This window comes from Rhineura floridana, chromosome 1 (genome assembly GCF_030035675.1).
Source record: "Rhineura floridana isolate rRhiFlo1 chromosome 1, rRhiFlo1.hap2, whole genome shotgun sequence".
In the NCBI taxonomy this organism is placed as follows: domain Eukaryota; kingdom Metazoa; phylum Chordata; class Lepidosauria; order Squamata; family Rhineuridae; genus Rhineura; species Rhineura floridana.
The window spans coordinates 39,162,788-39,178,012 of record NC_084480.1 but is presented as its reverse complement, the minus strand read 5'-3'; the positions used below and the strand labels follow the sequence as shown (position 1 = coordinate 39,178,012).

Sequence of the window (15,225 nt, the reverse complement as noted above, 5' to 3'; positions counted from 1 at the left end):
TCTAGATGACCCAAGAGTGCAGGACATGGAATCATGGGCTCGATTTACAAGAAGCCAGATATTGGCTGAACATCAGGAAGAGCTTCCTAACTGTTAGAGCAGTATGACAATAGAACCAATTACTCAGGGAGGTGGTGGATTCTCCAACACAGGAAGCCTTCAAGAGGCAGCTGGACGCCCACCTTTCAGGGATGCTTTAACTTGGATTCCTGCATTGAGCAGGAATTGGACTCAGTGGCCTTATAAGCCCTTCCAATCCTATTATTCTATTCTATGAATACAACCCAATATGAATATTCATCTCCCATCTGCGACCATGAATATGGAAATGGACTGCCTTCAAGTCGATTCCAACTTACTGCGACCCTATGAATAGGGTTTTCATGGTAAACGGTATTCAGAGGGGGTTTACCCTTGCCTTCCCCTGAGGCTGAGAGGCAGTAACTGGCCAAAGGCCACCCAGTGAGCTTCATGGTTGTGTGCAGAGCTTGGAATATTACTAATAACGACAGTGTCGTTTGAGGAGGCAAGAGAGGTTATTGCGTGTGTGTGTGTGTTGTAGATAGATTTCCAAGTGGACTGTGTGGGACCGCCCTGAAGCGTAAAACAACGCGCCGGTCTCTGTTTATTCAATCTGCTACAACGAAATTCAAACAAAAGGCGACCCATCCGGGTCATGCCGTTTACTCTGATCCATCTCCTGCGTAACTGACCGAAGCATGGTATCCTAGCTTGTAGTGGTAGTAGTAGCAGCAGCTTCCTCAGGCGAACCATTGCTTCGGCTTCATTTGAGCCTAGCAAGCTCCAAGCCGGCCACCTGTTCTGCCTGTTGCGAGCTGGACTGGGGGCCACTCCCGGAGAGTCACGTGCGGGCGTGTGTACAGTAGGAGTAAAAAGTGACTCACGGTTTACTCGGGCCAATCCCATGGGCGGGTTCTGCAGCCGGCCTGGAGGGCGGGCACGGTTGGGCTGTGCCACGCGGGGCGGCACAGTCAGAGCCGCTTCCTTTTCCTCGCGCACTCGCTCGCTGGCTGCTGGTGCTGCGGGCGCGAGAAGGGAGCCCGGCTTGCGGAGGGTAAGTGTCTCTTTGCCTGGCGGGACCCAAGCTGGAGTCATCCTTTCCGCGCTTACTTGGGAGAAAGGTCTGTTGAAATCAGTCGGGCTTCTTTCCGAGTAGACACACCCATAAAACGGTGCTGTCAGGCTCGCTCTTTGCGCGCGGGCTGTAGGGCTCAAAACGCTCTGAGGCTGCTCTTGCTGCTGTGTGAGTTTCCTTCCTTCGGGAAGCGTCAACGGGATGATGGAGCCAAGGAATCCGCTCTCTCCCGGGGCGGGCTTGCAAGAGAGGCTGGGGGTGGGATGAGATGGAGTCCGTTGGTGCTGAGTGGGCGGGAAGGGGGTCTGGGTGGGGGTGAGGAGAGAGCTTGGCGGGAGAAGGAGGGGCTGAAGGAAGAAAGCAGACTGCTGGGTTTAGTGCAGTAGCAAGCAAGAAGTGAGCTGGAGGTCCCTCTCACTTTTAAGTCTATTACGGTTCCACTAATAACGTGCTTTTAAAAACAAAAAGCCTCCTTTAGAAATCTGTGGTCTCCTCTGTGACCACATAGAGCTTTTCCGTCTGGACATTGATCTGATGTCATTTCAGGATTTTTTTAAAAATTAAAGTGATGGACTGATTGGTTTGGGGCTTGATGTGTTGTGACAGATCAGCGGGGGGGCTTTGGGGGGCCTGCGCGCTTCAAAGCCCTTCCCATCTGTAGCGATTCGGTCTTTTACAGGTGAAGCCCACGCTCTTCTCCCCCCAACTCCAGCCCCAGTTTCAAGTGAAAAGCGGGGGTAGAGTTAAAAATACTGTTCTGCCTGGGATTCTCTGAGCTAGGGGCACGTTTTGAGGAGTGGCTGTTGCTGTTATGGTCTGGGTCAGGCGAATGCATGGGAGCTGCTTGCCTTGATCGGATTAAAAAGGCAGCGGCTAGAGGCCCAATGCAAGGGGACGCAAAGGTGTTCCTGGCCTGACCTACAAAACGGGAGCGGCCTCGGAGCTCGCCCTGCCTTTTCTTATTCATTTAATGGTAGTTCGCCCGGGCGAAAGAGAGGGAAATTGGTGTGGTTTGTTTGCTGGTGGAGCCCTACTATGTTCCCAAGCCTTTGTTTAACTTGCAAATCGCGAGCCTCTCTCTCCCTCTGCGCCTTCTGAGCTCACTCCTGTCCTCTCTTGTTGTCTGTGTGCACTTAGTCCACCGGAAGTAGTTTTGATTTTAAAAAACAAAACACTTTGAAGGGTGGTGTGCCTGATGATGAAAGGGAGTCTCTATTCCTAACACCTTCTGGTCTTCCTTCCTTCCAGGCTGTTGCAATGTATTAGCATGAGTTGGAACTTGTAAGAACATGTTAGCACCTAGGATGAGAAAAACAGGCAGAGGACATCATTTTTCTGCGTTGAGCAAGTCCTAGATCATTGGTGGTAATCTGCTGATAATTGGGTGGTTCACCTGAATGGCTCCACACCCCCAAAGGGTGTAGGAAGGGGTTTTTGTACATGTGGATGATCAAACAGGTATGGGAAGACTGGATTAAAAGTGAGTTGTTCTTGCAAAGCCTTTAGTTTAGATCCCCTACTCCCATTAAAAAAAGGACACCTATGGTGTAAGGCCAGGCTGTAACTCTTAACTATTTAATATTAACCGACACATTGAATTGTAAGAGCGGGAACATTCATTAATGAGACTGGCTTGGAAAAATTCCACACTAGAATTTGTCAAATGGTGTTTGCTGGCGATAATTTGAGCAGCTCAGAACTAAATTGAATCCCTAGAAGCAAGAATCAAATTACTTAACTTGTAACAATAGGAATAATAAAAGGGTCTGCTGAGTCCTGTTTGTCCAGCTGCTGTTTTTCTTTCCATCTTTTCTTTCAGCTCTCCTCTAATAAAGGATGGTGCAAGCCATTTTCAGAGCCCAGCCTGAGCATTTCCTGACCTGTTTTCTTTTTCATATTCTTCTAATCTGACATTTAGGTTATCTGATCTCCCCCACACCTTCATCCCCCCACTCCCACCCCCCAAAAAGACAGAGATCCAGCATGGTCCATGGAACTGTAAACATTGGGTCCAGATTTCTGATCAGCCATGAAATTGACTGGCCTTGGGCAGGTGTCTTATCTTGCCAAAGAGGAATAGCAAGAACAGTAATCCATATCATGGAGGTGCTGTCAGCATGTATGATACACTTGGTGTGGAGAAAGAGGATAGAGAGAAGTTTTTCTCCCTCTCATAACACTAGAACTTGGGGCTGTCTAGTGAACCTGAATATTGAAAGATTCAGGACAGTCGAAAGAAAGTAATACTTCACATACAGCACAAACTATGGAATTCACTCCCACAAGAGGCAGCAAAGGCCACCAGCTTTGATGGCTTCAAAAGAGGATAAGGTTGTCAGTGGCTACTAACTCTGATGACTGTATTCTGTCTCCACTGTCAGAGGCAATATATTTCTGAATACTAGCAGCTGGAAACTGCAGGAACGGAGAGGACTCATGCTCAGGTCATGCTTGCAGACTTCCATAGACATCTGGTTGGCCACTTTGAGAACAGGATGCTGTACAAAATTAGCCATTGGCCTTGTCCAGCAGGCTCTTCTTATGTCCTTATTCTGTACAGCTAGATGGCCAAGGTGTATTTAAGTGCACATCAACAAGCTTAGGATTGCAACAGGGAACTGAAAATCTGTGTGTCATACATAGATCTTTCAAACACTTGTTTGTTGCATTCACACCTTAAAATTGAACATATGCTAAAATATTTGAAGAGGCTTTAAATGGTATGGGGAAGTCAACAGTCTAATGATTCTGCTGGCAATTGGAGTCAGGCTAACTGCTACATTTGGGATCAAGGAGGTATTTTCCCTCTAAATAAATGTAAATGTATTGCCTTCAAGTTGATTCCGACTTATGGCGACCCTATGAATAGGATTTTCATGAAGCTGAGAGGCAGTGACTGGCCCAAGGTCACCCAGTGAGCTTCATGGCTATGTGGGGATTCGAACCCTGGTCTCCCAGGTCGTAGTCCAACACCTTAACCACTACACCACACTTGCTCTATATTTTCCCTAGGGCAAACTAATTTGAGATTAGGGGATTACTGTTGCCTGTGCCTTGACTTGTTCTTAGTACTTGGTACCCTTCAGGGTGACCAGCATTGGATTGTGTTGATCTGTGGCAAACTGGGAGATGGCTGGTCTGTCATGGAGGCAGAGGGCTGGGATGGTGGAGGCTTTGTCTCTTCTGATGTTCGTTATATTAAGTCCACAAATTGAGGAAGGAGGGTAGCAGATTATACCATGAGTGACACAACGGTGAATTGTCACCATGGGTCTGGAAATGATACATTGCTCAGCATGCTTATATTGGCAACTCTACATGAATTAGCCACTTTTCCCTTGTCTCTTTTTCAGCCTTCAGTATTGCAGGTATATATTTAGAAGGTTCAGCTCAATTTACTGTAGATAAGCAGTGATAGAGAAAGCATAAGCGTTGAATCTCTGCCTCTCTCTCCTATTGCTGTCAAAGGCATAGTCTAAGTGTGGGAAACCTTTGGCCCTCAAGATATTGCTGAACTACAACTCCCATCATCCCTGGCCCGTAGCCGTGTTTGCTGAGGTTGATGGGAGTTGTAGTTCAGCAACATCTGGAGGGCCAAGGTTCTCCACACCTGGTATAATCTCTGCTGTCTTCTTCCCCCCCATCCCCTAACAATCTGAGCCCTGGCAGTCCTTCATCTTGAAACAAGGGCTATCGTACTCTTCTTTCCATGCCTGTGGTATATGCTTTTAAAAACACACACACATAGGGGCAAATGCCTTTAAAAAGAGGGCTGTACAATATTGGATAGGTACTAAGTCATAACATGACTTTGTGTCTCATGTAGATTTGTGTAGATTGTTTGCTGATTCAGATGGAAATATTCTGGAGGGTGTGCAAGCTCTGAACATGGTGGTTGGCTGGATGAGGGCCAATAAACTGAGTCTGAATCCTAGCAAGACAGGCACTGTGGGTTGTTTCCAAGTTTGGCTAATTGGTCAATTGTCTGCTTTGGATGGGGTCGTACTCCCTCTGACAGAGCAGATTTGTAGTCTGGAGGTGCTTCTGGATCCATCTTTGTTGCTAGAGGCCAAGGTGATCTCAGTGGCTAGGCATGCTTTTTACCAGCTTCAGCTGGTAAGACAGCTGTGACCGTTTCTGGACTGGGATAGCCTGACCACTGTTGTCTATGCACTGATAACCTCCAAGCTTAATTACTGTAATGTGCTCTATGTGAGGCTGCCCTTGAGGTTGGTCCAGAAGCTGCAGCTGGTGCAAAATACGGTGGTGCAACTGCTCACTGGGGCAGGGCATCACCAACATGTCATCCTGCTGCTGAAAGAATTGCACTGGCTGCCAATTAGCTACCGGGCCCAGTTGAAGGTTCCAGTTTTGATGTACAAAGCCCTATACAGCTTGGGACTAGGATACCTGAAAGATTGTCTTATTCCTTACATACCCAAGTTGATTACTGTGCTCTGCAGATAAGGGCATCCTGCAGATATTAGGAGGTCTATTCCACATGAACCTTTACTGTAGTGGTATCTACCCTTTGGAATTCCCTCCCCTTAAATATTAGATAGGCATCATCTCTGTTATATTTTTGGTGTCTACAGAAAAGCTTCCTCTTTCAACAAGCTTTTAAGTAGAGACTTTATCCCAGTCTGTATCTGTGTTAGAATTGCTTTTTTAGATGCTTTTAAAGCTTTTTAAAAATGTCTTTTGCTTTTAAATGTTTTAGAGTGTGTTTAATGTTTTTGTTTATCGTCTTGGGCTCCTCCTTAATAAATAATAAATAAATAAAAATATTTACTTTGAATAATTTCAGCTGAGCTATGAAAGAGCATGGGATATCTTATTTATTTATTTTATTTATGATTTGATTTATATCCCATCCTTCCTCCCAGCAGGAGCCCAGGGTGGCATATTTGCAGCTCTGAGACAGAATGTTTCCTGAAATAGTTTTCCTTGTAACCTCCCTGCTGGACTACTGCAGTGGATTACTTGTGTGTCTATCCTCGGAGATTGTTTGGAACCTTCAATTGATATAGAATGTGGCTGCCAGGGTCTGACTGGTCCAGCCTGGTTCATCCATATCACACCAATTCTTAAGTGTAAAGAATTGGGCAAATAGGTTTTAAAGATGCATTTCAAGTCATGTCAATGGGGAGTCTGGATATGTGGTCTAATGGGAAATGAAAGATAGCATGTACATTAGACTCTGTGCCTGCACTGGCAGCATTCTGTTGTGGAACAGGCAGTGTAAGGGTGCTTTAGATATTATACAGCCACGAGAGTGGCTGTATACTATAGCCAGCGGGGATTTTTCACATTCCGCAATGTTAAATTGAAAATACCCCCCATACCATTCTGATGCTTCCCATAAGCTCATTTCCAAACAAAACCTTACAAAACTTATAGTCCTGAACTCAGAAACGCTTGCTTAACAACCCTGTCAATTTTCATGGCGATACACAAAATAGTCAGAGAGAATAGACAGTTCAAAGTGTAAAAAGAGAGAAAAACCTCAGAGCCCTTTTGGACTTTTTTCTCTGAGAGTTCTCATAATCTGTTGAAATTCATTAAAAATCAGCCATGTTCACAGAGTACCTGTAATCCTAATACTGACCTTGCCCCATACCCTGACCTTCATCTGCTGCAGTTTAAAAGTTGCGTGGCTGATTTTTAATTAATTTAATAAATTTTGGCTGGGACCCAATGATAACACGGAGCATGCTCAGTAAGAACCAACTGTCAAGAGTTCTAAAAGCCTCACAGCTGCTGGCCTTGGCTAATCAGGGGGCTACACCCACCCAGACTTTGATTTCATGTGAGACAGTCATGGCTTCCCTCAAAGAATCCTGGGAAGTGTAGTTTGTGAAGGGTGCTAAGAGACTCCTATTCCCCTGAGAGAATGATTTAACAGTCAGCCACTCTGATTGAAGGTCTGTGAGGGGAACAGGGCGTCTCCTAGCAACTCTCAGCACCCTTCACTAACTACACTTCCCAGGATTCTTTGAAAGAAGCCATGACTGTCCAAAGTGAAATAAAGGCCTGGTGTGGATGTGGCCAGGGAAAGCTTTGGTTTAAATTTGGGTGGGAGGCTACATGTGTCTGCTGTAGAATAAAAAGGTGGGGAAAAGCCTGAAAAAGAATGATTCTGTTTACAATGTTTTCCATTTGGAAAGGAAAGGGGCTTCCCTTCTGCCCAGTGCCCACCCACCCAATCTCCTCCCCTCCCACTCCCTGCCCCTTCCCTGGGTCAGTGTTGGACTACGACCTGGTTGACCAGGGTTCGAATCCCCACACAGCCATGAAGCTGACTGGGTGACCTTGGGCCAGTCACTGCCTCTTAGCCTCAGAGGAAGGCAATGGTGAAATCACCTCTGAATACCGTTTACCATGAAAACCCTATTCAAAGGGTCGCAATAGGTGGGGATTGACTTGAAGGCAGTCCATTTTCATTTTCAAACATGATTGCATAGAAATAAATCACACTGAACTAAAAAAATATGCAAATCATCAAACCCACCCTCCCTTCTCCTTCCTCCTATCCCCTCCTCTTGCCCCTTCCCTCCCCCTTCCTTTGCCCCTCACTCCCCATCCCCTTCCAATCCCTCTTTCCCCTTCCCCCTCCTCCCCTTCCTCCTCCCCATGGTCAGTTTTACCTGTCTTAAACATGACTGCATGGAAGTAAATACCATTGAACTCTATAAGCATGCAAATGATCAATCCTTCCCTCCCCTCCACCTTCCTTTGCCCCCTCCAATACGTTCCTTCCCACTCCCCCTCCTCCTCCCCCATGGTCAGTGTTTCCTATCCTAACCAAGATTGCATAGGAGTAAATCCCATTGAAAATAAGCATGCAAATGTTCAGATCTGCTTTTCCCCTTTCCTCTCATTTCCCTTCCTCCTCCCCTGCCCGCTCCAGCCCTCCATCCTCCCCCCCCCGGTCAGTTTTACCTATCCTAAGCATGATTGCACGGGAGTAAATTGCACTGAATTTAATAAATATGCAAATGATCAAACCTGTCCTTCTCGCCTCCCCATCCTGCCTGCTCCCCTCCCAGTCCTCCCCTCTGCATTTCCTCTCCTCCTCCCCTCCTTCCTCCTCCCCTCCCCATCCTCTGTGGTCAGTTTCACCTATCCTAACCATGATTGCAGGGGAGTAAATCCTGTTGAACTCAATAAGCATGCAAATGATTCACCCATTCTCAGCAAACTTGGACAGGATCCCATTTCTTACCTCCCGGATTCAAAAGCAGGGAAATTCACTAAGAGGCAAAAAAACCTTGCGGTTTAAGAACATACCTATGGCCCACAGCTATTCTATCAAAGTTTAAAAAGCAGGGAAATTGGGCAGCTATAGTGAATACACCAGGGGAGCAGGAGACCTCAACTCCTCTCTGAGATATTGTACTGCCCTACAAATTGGTCAAAATGCAAAGACAATTTGGGTTGGTCTTTCACAGTGCAATCCACTTCCTGTGTAGCTCGGAAGAATTTGGTAACATATGCCTCTGAGCATATGGTGAGTGGTGGCAACACCTGCAATCAGCCCAAATAACAAAGAAGACATGTGCTGTGCTGATCTTGTTTTAGCATGGAGGAAGCAACATTATTAAGACAGTTGATATAGTTGAGATCGTCACTTTGAATATGTCTGATTTCCTTTGCAATTTTAGTGAAGTTTCCTATAGGAAATCATTTTCTTTTGTTTCTGTTTCTGTGAATATGTGAAATACAGCAACTCTTTGCAAAATTTATACTAAAAAAACTCCAAACATAATTGTGGAATAATGGCACTGACTTCTGCAGAATAGTCTCCAGTGGACCTCAGGAGTGTCTCAATTTGCACAAGATAAAACAGTGGAAGGTGAAATATATTCTAGCAAAATGCTAGGTGTGCTTTATGTTTTTAATTGACTGTGCCCACCTTGCCTTAAATGAAGTGGTTTAAACATAGCAGGCTGAAAATATGCATCCTCTTTTTTCTAACAGCTAGAGTCATTGCTGAAGTAGCAACATGTTGGAATCAGTCTGATTTTTCATCAAACTGCAGGTCCAAATTCCACTGTTAATGCATCCAAAATAGAAATAGAACATAACCTCCAATTTGAAACACAAAAGGCTGTCTTCACCATCACATGACACTGACCAATAAAAAGGCTTTGAAATTAATAAACATAAATTTGACACAGATTTCTGGGATGAATAATGAGGGAAATAAAATTTTCTAGGGTAGATTCTCTGTAGAAACATTAATAACACAGGAAAGAAGCAAAGTAAGAAGAACACCAGCAAACATACAAAAATATAATTCTCTATCTTTGGAGATGGCAAGTGTTGCCACCACTCACCATATGCTCAGAGGCGCATGTTACCAAATTCTTCCAAGCTACACAGGAAGTGGATTGGACTGTGAAAGACCAACCGAAATGGTGTTTGCATTTTGACCAATTTGTAGGGGAGTACAATATCTCAGAGAGGAGTTGAGGTCTCCTGCTCCCCTGGTGCATTCACTATAGGTGCCCAATTTCCCTGCTTTTTAAAGTTTGATAGAATATCTGTGGGCTAAAGGTACATTCTTAAACCGCAAGGTTTTTTGCCTATTAGTGAATACTCTTTAGTTTGCAGCGCACTTTGAAATAAGTTGTGTTGAAATAAGTGGGGCTGACGTTTGAAGAAATGTGCCTAGGACCAGACTATTGCATGTGAAAGCAGTGTGAAATCATGGAATTGATGTTTTAATTATCTGTTCACTAGCCCAGAGCACAATATAAGCTAGTGCAGATTCTGTTCTTTTTTTTTACTAGACTTCAGAGATCCACCAACAAAGAGCCTGGTGCAAAATGATGGCTTAGGCAGGAGGTTGGGGGGCAAAATATTTTGATAATTCAGGAACAGGATGCCTCTGAGCCCATGCTCAACTCCAAAATTTGTTTTTGGTATCAGAACTGTAGTCCTATCACACGAAAAGTCACTCCTCTGCCCCCCCTTCATCTCAGGAGCCTTATTTAGAAAGGTGACCAGGTGCAAAAGAGAACAGGGCTCTTGCATCTTTAGTAGTTGTGTGCAGGAGGGAATGTTAGCAGGTGAAATACCCTCTTCTGCACAAGTATTAAAGGTGCAGGGGCCCTGTCCTCTTCTGAATCAGCCTGCCCTACTTTTTGTTGTTGCTATGGTTAAAACAGTTGCAAGTCAGAATTCTTGCTGATCTACTGCAAATTGTGTTATTTAGTCAAGTCACAGACCACTTTTTATATATCTCACAATGGTTTACATGCAGCAAAACAATACACATAAAAAGACAGGAAATAACTAGCAGATAAAATCATCATCACCAAGAAGAAGAAAAATAAAATATTCAGACTATAAAATAGTAAAAATATAAGCAGTACAATTCAGTGATCAGCAATCAGGAAATGCCTAGACAAAAAAAGTTTTCAGTAAACATCTAAAATGTGCTACAGAAGTATGGAGCCTCCTAGATGAGAAAGCGTTCCAGAGAACAGACGCATTGTATGGAGGGTTTGTGTGTGTGTGTGTGTGTGTGTATGCATGCATGTGTATATATGTGTGTGTGATATGAGAATGAACTGCTACAAAACCTGGTCCTAAGTTGTACTCAGATCTACCAGTGAATTCCTATCTGCTTTCTGCTCACTTCTGAACTTGTGCAATCATGTCAGTCCATCTTTAAGACTGAATTCTTATACATATATCTGGGACTTGGCCCTAATGCATACAATAGCAGGGCTTAATTCTGAGTAAGCATGCATGCTGTTGGGCATCAAAGCAAAGCTGATACATACCTAGATGGAAGATCACTGGGGAATTGTAAGTTTGCCTTTCCAAGGAAGGGTGAGATAACAAACGCTAACATTGGTTTCCATTTGAAATGTATTAAGGGAAGACCTGTAGGCATTCTTGCAAACAATTTACATGTGCAGTTGACAATACTAGGCTGGACAGACCAATGGTCTGAGTTTGTGTAAAAAGGAGTAGATTTTTCAGGGTTTTTTCTGCTAGAGATACTTTGCAGATAGTGGGGGTGTGAAGGTTGGAGCGTGGGTGGACTGTAGAAGCCAACTATTTCTGTAAAAACATTAAAAGATGTACGTTTGCCAAGAGCTCACACTTGGCTTGCCATCCTGTACTTTGTATTTATTTTAATGAATGCTAGTTTAAATAAGGAGGAAAAAATTGCTTCATGTTTGCCTCCCCCTTCCATATTGTGTTTGCGGGAGCAGTAGGATTCCTTGTCCTGTTCCTTCTTGGACACAACGTCTTCTGTTTGGGAGGAGTCATGTCTATAAAAATACTGCAGGAGTTCAACATTGCAGCTGGTAATGAAAGTGTTGCGGGTAGTCGGTGCTTAAAACAACTACAAGAAAAGCTGAACTCTGTAACCTGCATATAATAATGCCCATTTCTTTAGCTGGTACCATTCTGCCTCGGCTTCAAAGATTTTGCAAGATATTGAAAAAAAATGGACTGCCTTCAAGTCGATCCCGACTTACGGCGACCCGATAAATAGGGATTTCATGGTAAGCGGTATTCAGAGGGGGTTTACCATTGCCTCCCTCTGAGGCTAGTCCTCCCTAGCTGACTAGGGCCTGCTCAGCTTGCCACAGCTGCACTAGCCAGCCCCTTCCTTGTCCACAATCAGGAAGATAATATTGTGCCCCTTACTCCCAGATGTTGCTAGTCTCTGGCTCCCATCAGCCCTATCCAGCATGGCCAGTGGTTAGAAATGATGGGAATTGTAGTCCAGCAACATCTGGAGGGTCACAGGTTTTCCACTCCTGCTTTAAATATTATCTTCTTCCTCTTTATGGATTGGAACTTTATTTTCTGGAGCAGGCTGTGATTCTAGGGGTGCAGCTGTTCAGCCACTTCCCAGTTCTTCCTGCATTTGCATAGAACCGTCAGATATGCATAGCTTTGATACTCCATTTTTTTCTGGCAGTTGAGGTAAGGTGATGAATGGGTGTGAAACCTTATTGTAGTTCTCAGCTTCTTATTTCTGTTGCTATGCTGTACCTGTTTTATATTGCCTGCTCCGTGTACAGTCAGTCAAGGAAACCCCCCACTCAGAAAAATGCAGGATAGCCTTTTTAACGAGAACAGCTTCCTTTTTGATTGGCAGCATGATCTGGATTCAGCTTTGGGGGGGGGAAGGTATACAGACAACTATTTGCACTTAGTGTTTCCATGTGTCAGTATCCATGAGATTGGTTTGAAAAGTGAACTCTGACTGCAGAATGCATTTTCGAAAGCAGGACTGTACAGAGACTGTTTCAGAAGTGGATCATTCTATTAAGTTGCAATTGCAATGCTTGCTACTTGAACACATTTTATTTCTATCAGTTCTATGTTAGATACTATCCTCCTGGTGCCTGTTGTGATGCATTTCTTAAATCAATTCATTGATCTCTCTAGTGTTAGGGATAGAAATGCATGCGGTATGTCATCCAAAATGGGATATTTGTAGTTGGCATGATTTTCAGGCATTTCCTTGCATTATGTTATTCTGAATTGATCTGCTCTAGTGGTGGAGCCAAGCCTGTCTAGTCAATGGCAATATCAAGGCTCTTAGCTTAGACTATGCTTCGTTTAGACTATGAATTCCAGACACATCTTCAGAAAGTTTACTCACAGAAATGGAAACTGTTCAACACCATTGTCTGTCTGCCTCAGATCATGCCAGAATACAATTTCTAATACTGTACGTTAAACAGAATAAAAGCAATTGAGGTATAAATGAATATTGTACTAAGATGTCTTTGCCAAGCCTGTAGAATTTCTTATGCTCAAAGTTTAAAAATATTGACCTTCAAAACTAGACTTATGTTTGGGGCCAGGGAAGGCACAGACTTATAAATGGTTAAGCCTTAACGTCTTGGGCTCAGTCTAAAGATGTGCCTAGCAGATTGTGCACATAATAACATGGTTTTTACTGACTTCCTAAACCCAGTGTGTGTCTCTTCACACAAACCAACATTTGAAGAGGAAGGGAACACCAGCTTGAAAATGAAATGCCATAAAGGAGCTATTTTGCAAAGTCAGTGCAAAAGTCCTGGCTAGGACCCGTGTACTTGGCTTGGCAACCAAATTCAGGGGCCCATTGTCTGGGATCTCATTAGTATATCATACCAGTGCATGCATGAGCTGGAAAAGTTACTGAAGATCAAGTAGTCCAGTTGAGATGTAGTGATCGGCTCAGGCCTGGATTTGGTAATAACCCAGGGAAAGGTGTTGCTTACTTTTTGCTTTTCCCTCTCATTGTTGAGCAAAACTGCAAGGAAAGAAACTGAAAGGCAGGCTTAAATACCACCATATGGAGGTGGGGAAGTCTAAGGTGGGGTGTGTCTGTTTATGTTAGGTGTACATAACTGGTAAGAGACTTCCCAGCAGAACACAAGTGAGGGCGGCACAGGGGCAGTATCCAGGGGCAGTCCAAATTCAGAGTCCAGAGTCTTCCACAACAACAAAGGGGTCAGGCACAAAGCAGGATCGGAGCAGTGTAGGGTCAGGAACCAAGGCAAGAGGCAGGTCCAGAGTAGTCCAAGGTTGGGTCTGGCGTTGACAGTAATTCAACAGACATGTTAGGTACACAGCTGATGTATAGACATTGCTTCTGTAGCTCTTCCAGCTTAGCACTGGGTTTTTTATGCTGGAGCTGCTGAACCATACCCCAAACCTCAGCTGATGCCCATTAATCCCCCACAGCCAGACCTTTACTCCTGAGGAGACTGAGTGTATAGTTGGGCACTCCTCCAGATGGACCAGGTTTCCATTTACCATTTGAGGCGACACTGCTCCCTTGGGTTCAGGGGCCATTCAGCCTCGATGTCAGAGGCGGAACTTGCTCCAGGTGTCGACGGCCCATTCTGGGTCTCGTCATAGGATCCTGACCCCTCACCCTCAGATGGAGACTGAGCCAAGGCTGGGTCCAAGACCGGACCCTCCTGGTCTTCCTTCAATGAGGACTCCTCTGGCTGGAACCTGACACATAGCTCCATGGTAGAGTTTCTGCTTTGCAGACAGAACCCCCAGCTTCTCCAAGTAGGGCTGGAAGGGACCCCTGCCTTAAACCCTGGAGAACTGTTGCAAGTAGACATTGCTGAGCTAGATGGACCAATAGTCTGGTTCGGGATAAGTTGGTTTCCTGTGTGTAGTGTTGCAAACAATTAGACGTTCTTAAAATCTCTAAGGAAGGGATTTCCACATATATAGTCACATACCCATGGATAGCCATAGGGTTGTTTTCAGGGTTTAGATGAAGACGTGCTTATTCAGGGCATGTAGTTCTTCTCCCTGCCAAGAACTATCATGCAGTCCCACTTAATATTTGCCTCTCTGAAATCTAAATTGATGATTCAGTGGTAAGAATTGTGAGGAAAGCAAACATTGTTTCCTGACACCTAACAGAGCAGAGCAGAGCAGAGGGAGCTGTCTCAGTTGGTCTACAGGTGAGGACATATAAGCAAGCCAGCTTTCAGAGAGCGAGCAAACAGGGAGAGCAAACAGGAGTTTGACAAAGGAGATCCACAGGGGAGGTCAAGGGAGAGGTCCCTAAAAAAATAAATAAATTACTAATTCTCCTTGTACAGTGCACTGCATACCAGTAGGACTCTCAAGTTCACCCTGAAGTAGGACAGGAGAAAACACAGGCCACTCCAAAACAAGTAGTTAGAAAGAAACAAAAGGTAGAAGAGAGTATGAAAGGGAAGGATACTCCAGTGGTTGTGACCTGTAAGGTGTGTGCCATGTTTGTTTTCTTGCCTGAGAACAACATGGTGTACAAGTGCAACAAGTGAAAGCTCGTGGCACTGTTGGAAGAAAAAGTGAGAGGCCTGGAATGGGTGGTGGCTGCACTGAGGACTATAAGAGAAGACAAAGAGTTCTTAGACAGAATGCTGGAACAGCAGCATCAAAGAGAAGTGGAGGTGGAAGAGCAACAGCATGTGGTAGCAGAAGAGGAGACTGCTTTGGAGAGGAACAACGAAGTGGAGAAACTCCATGGGAAAGGGTGACAGGAGCAGAAGTGCTAGAGGACACCCTTCACCAGTGGAACGATGGAACCGCTTTCAACCACTCGAGGATGAGACTGGAGGACAGCCTGTGATGGAAGAATTACAGGA

At 44.7% G+C, this 15,225-nt stretch overlaps 1 protein-coding gene across 2 annotated transcripts in view; it reads left to right on the top strand.

The window, feature by feature from the left end:
- Positions 1-920: 920 nt before the first annotated feature.
- ELOVL7 (ELOVL fatty acid elongase 7) overlaps positions 921-15,225 on the top strand; it is an 80,479-nt gene continuing 66,174 nt past the window's right edge. Inside the window, exon 1 of one of the 2 annotated variants that reach the window (XM_061618662.1) lies at positions 921-1,075. In XM_061618662.1, the coding sequence (XP_061474646.1) occupies positions 926-1,075 (150 nt within the window). In that variant the 5' untranslated portion in view covers positions 921-925. The remainder of the gene's footprint in view (positions 1,076-15,225) is intronic. The other variant, XM_061618700.1, reaches the window with a different exon arrangement.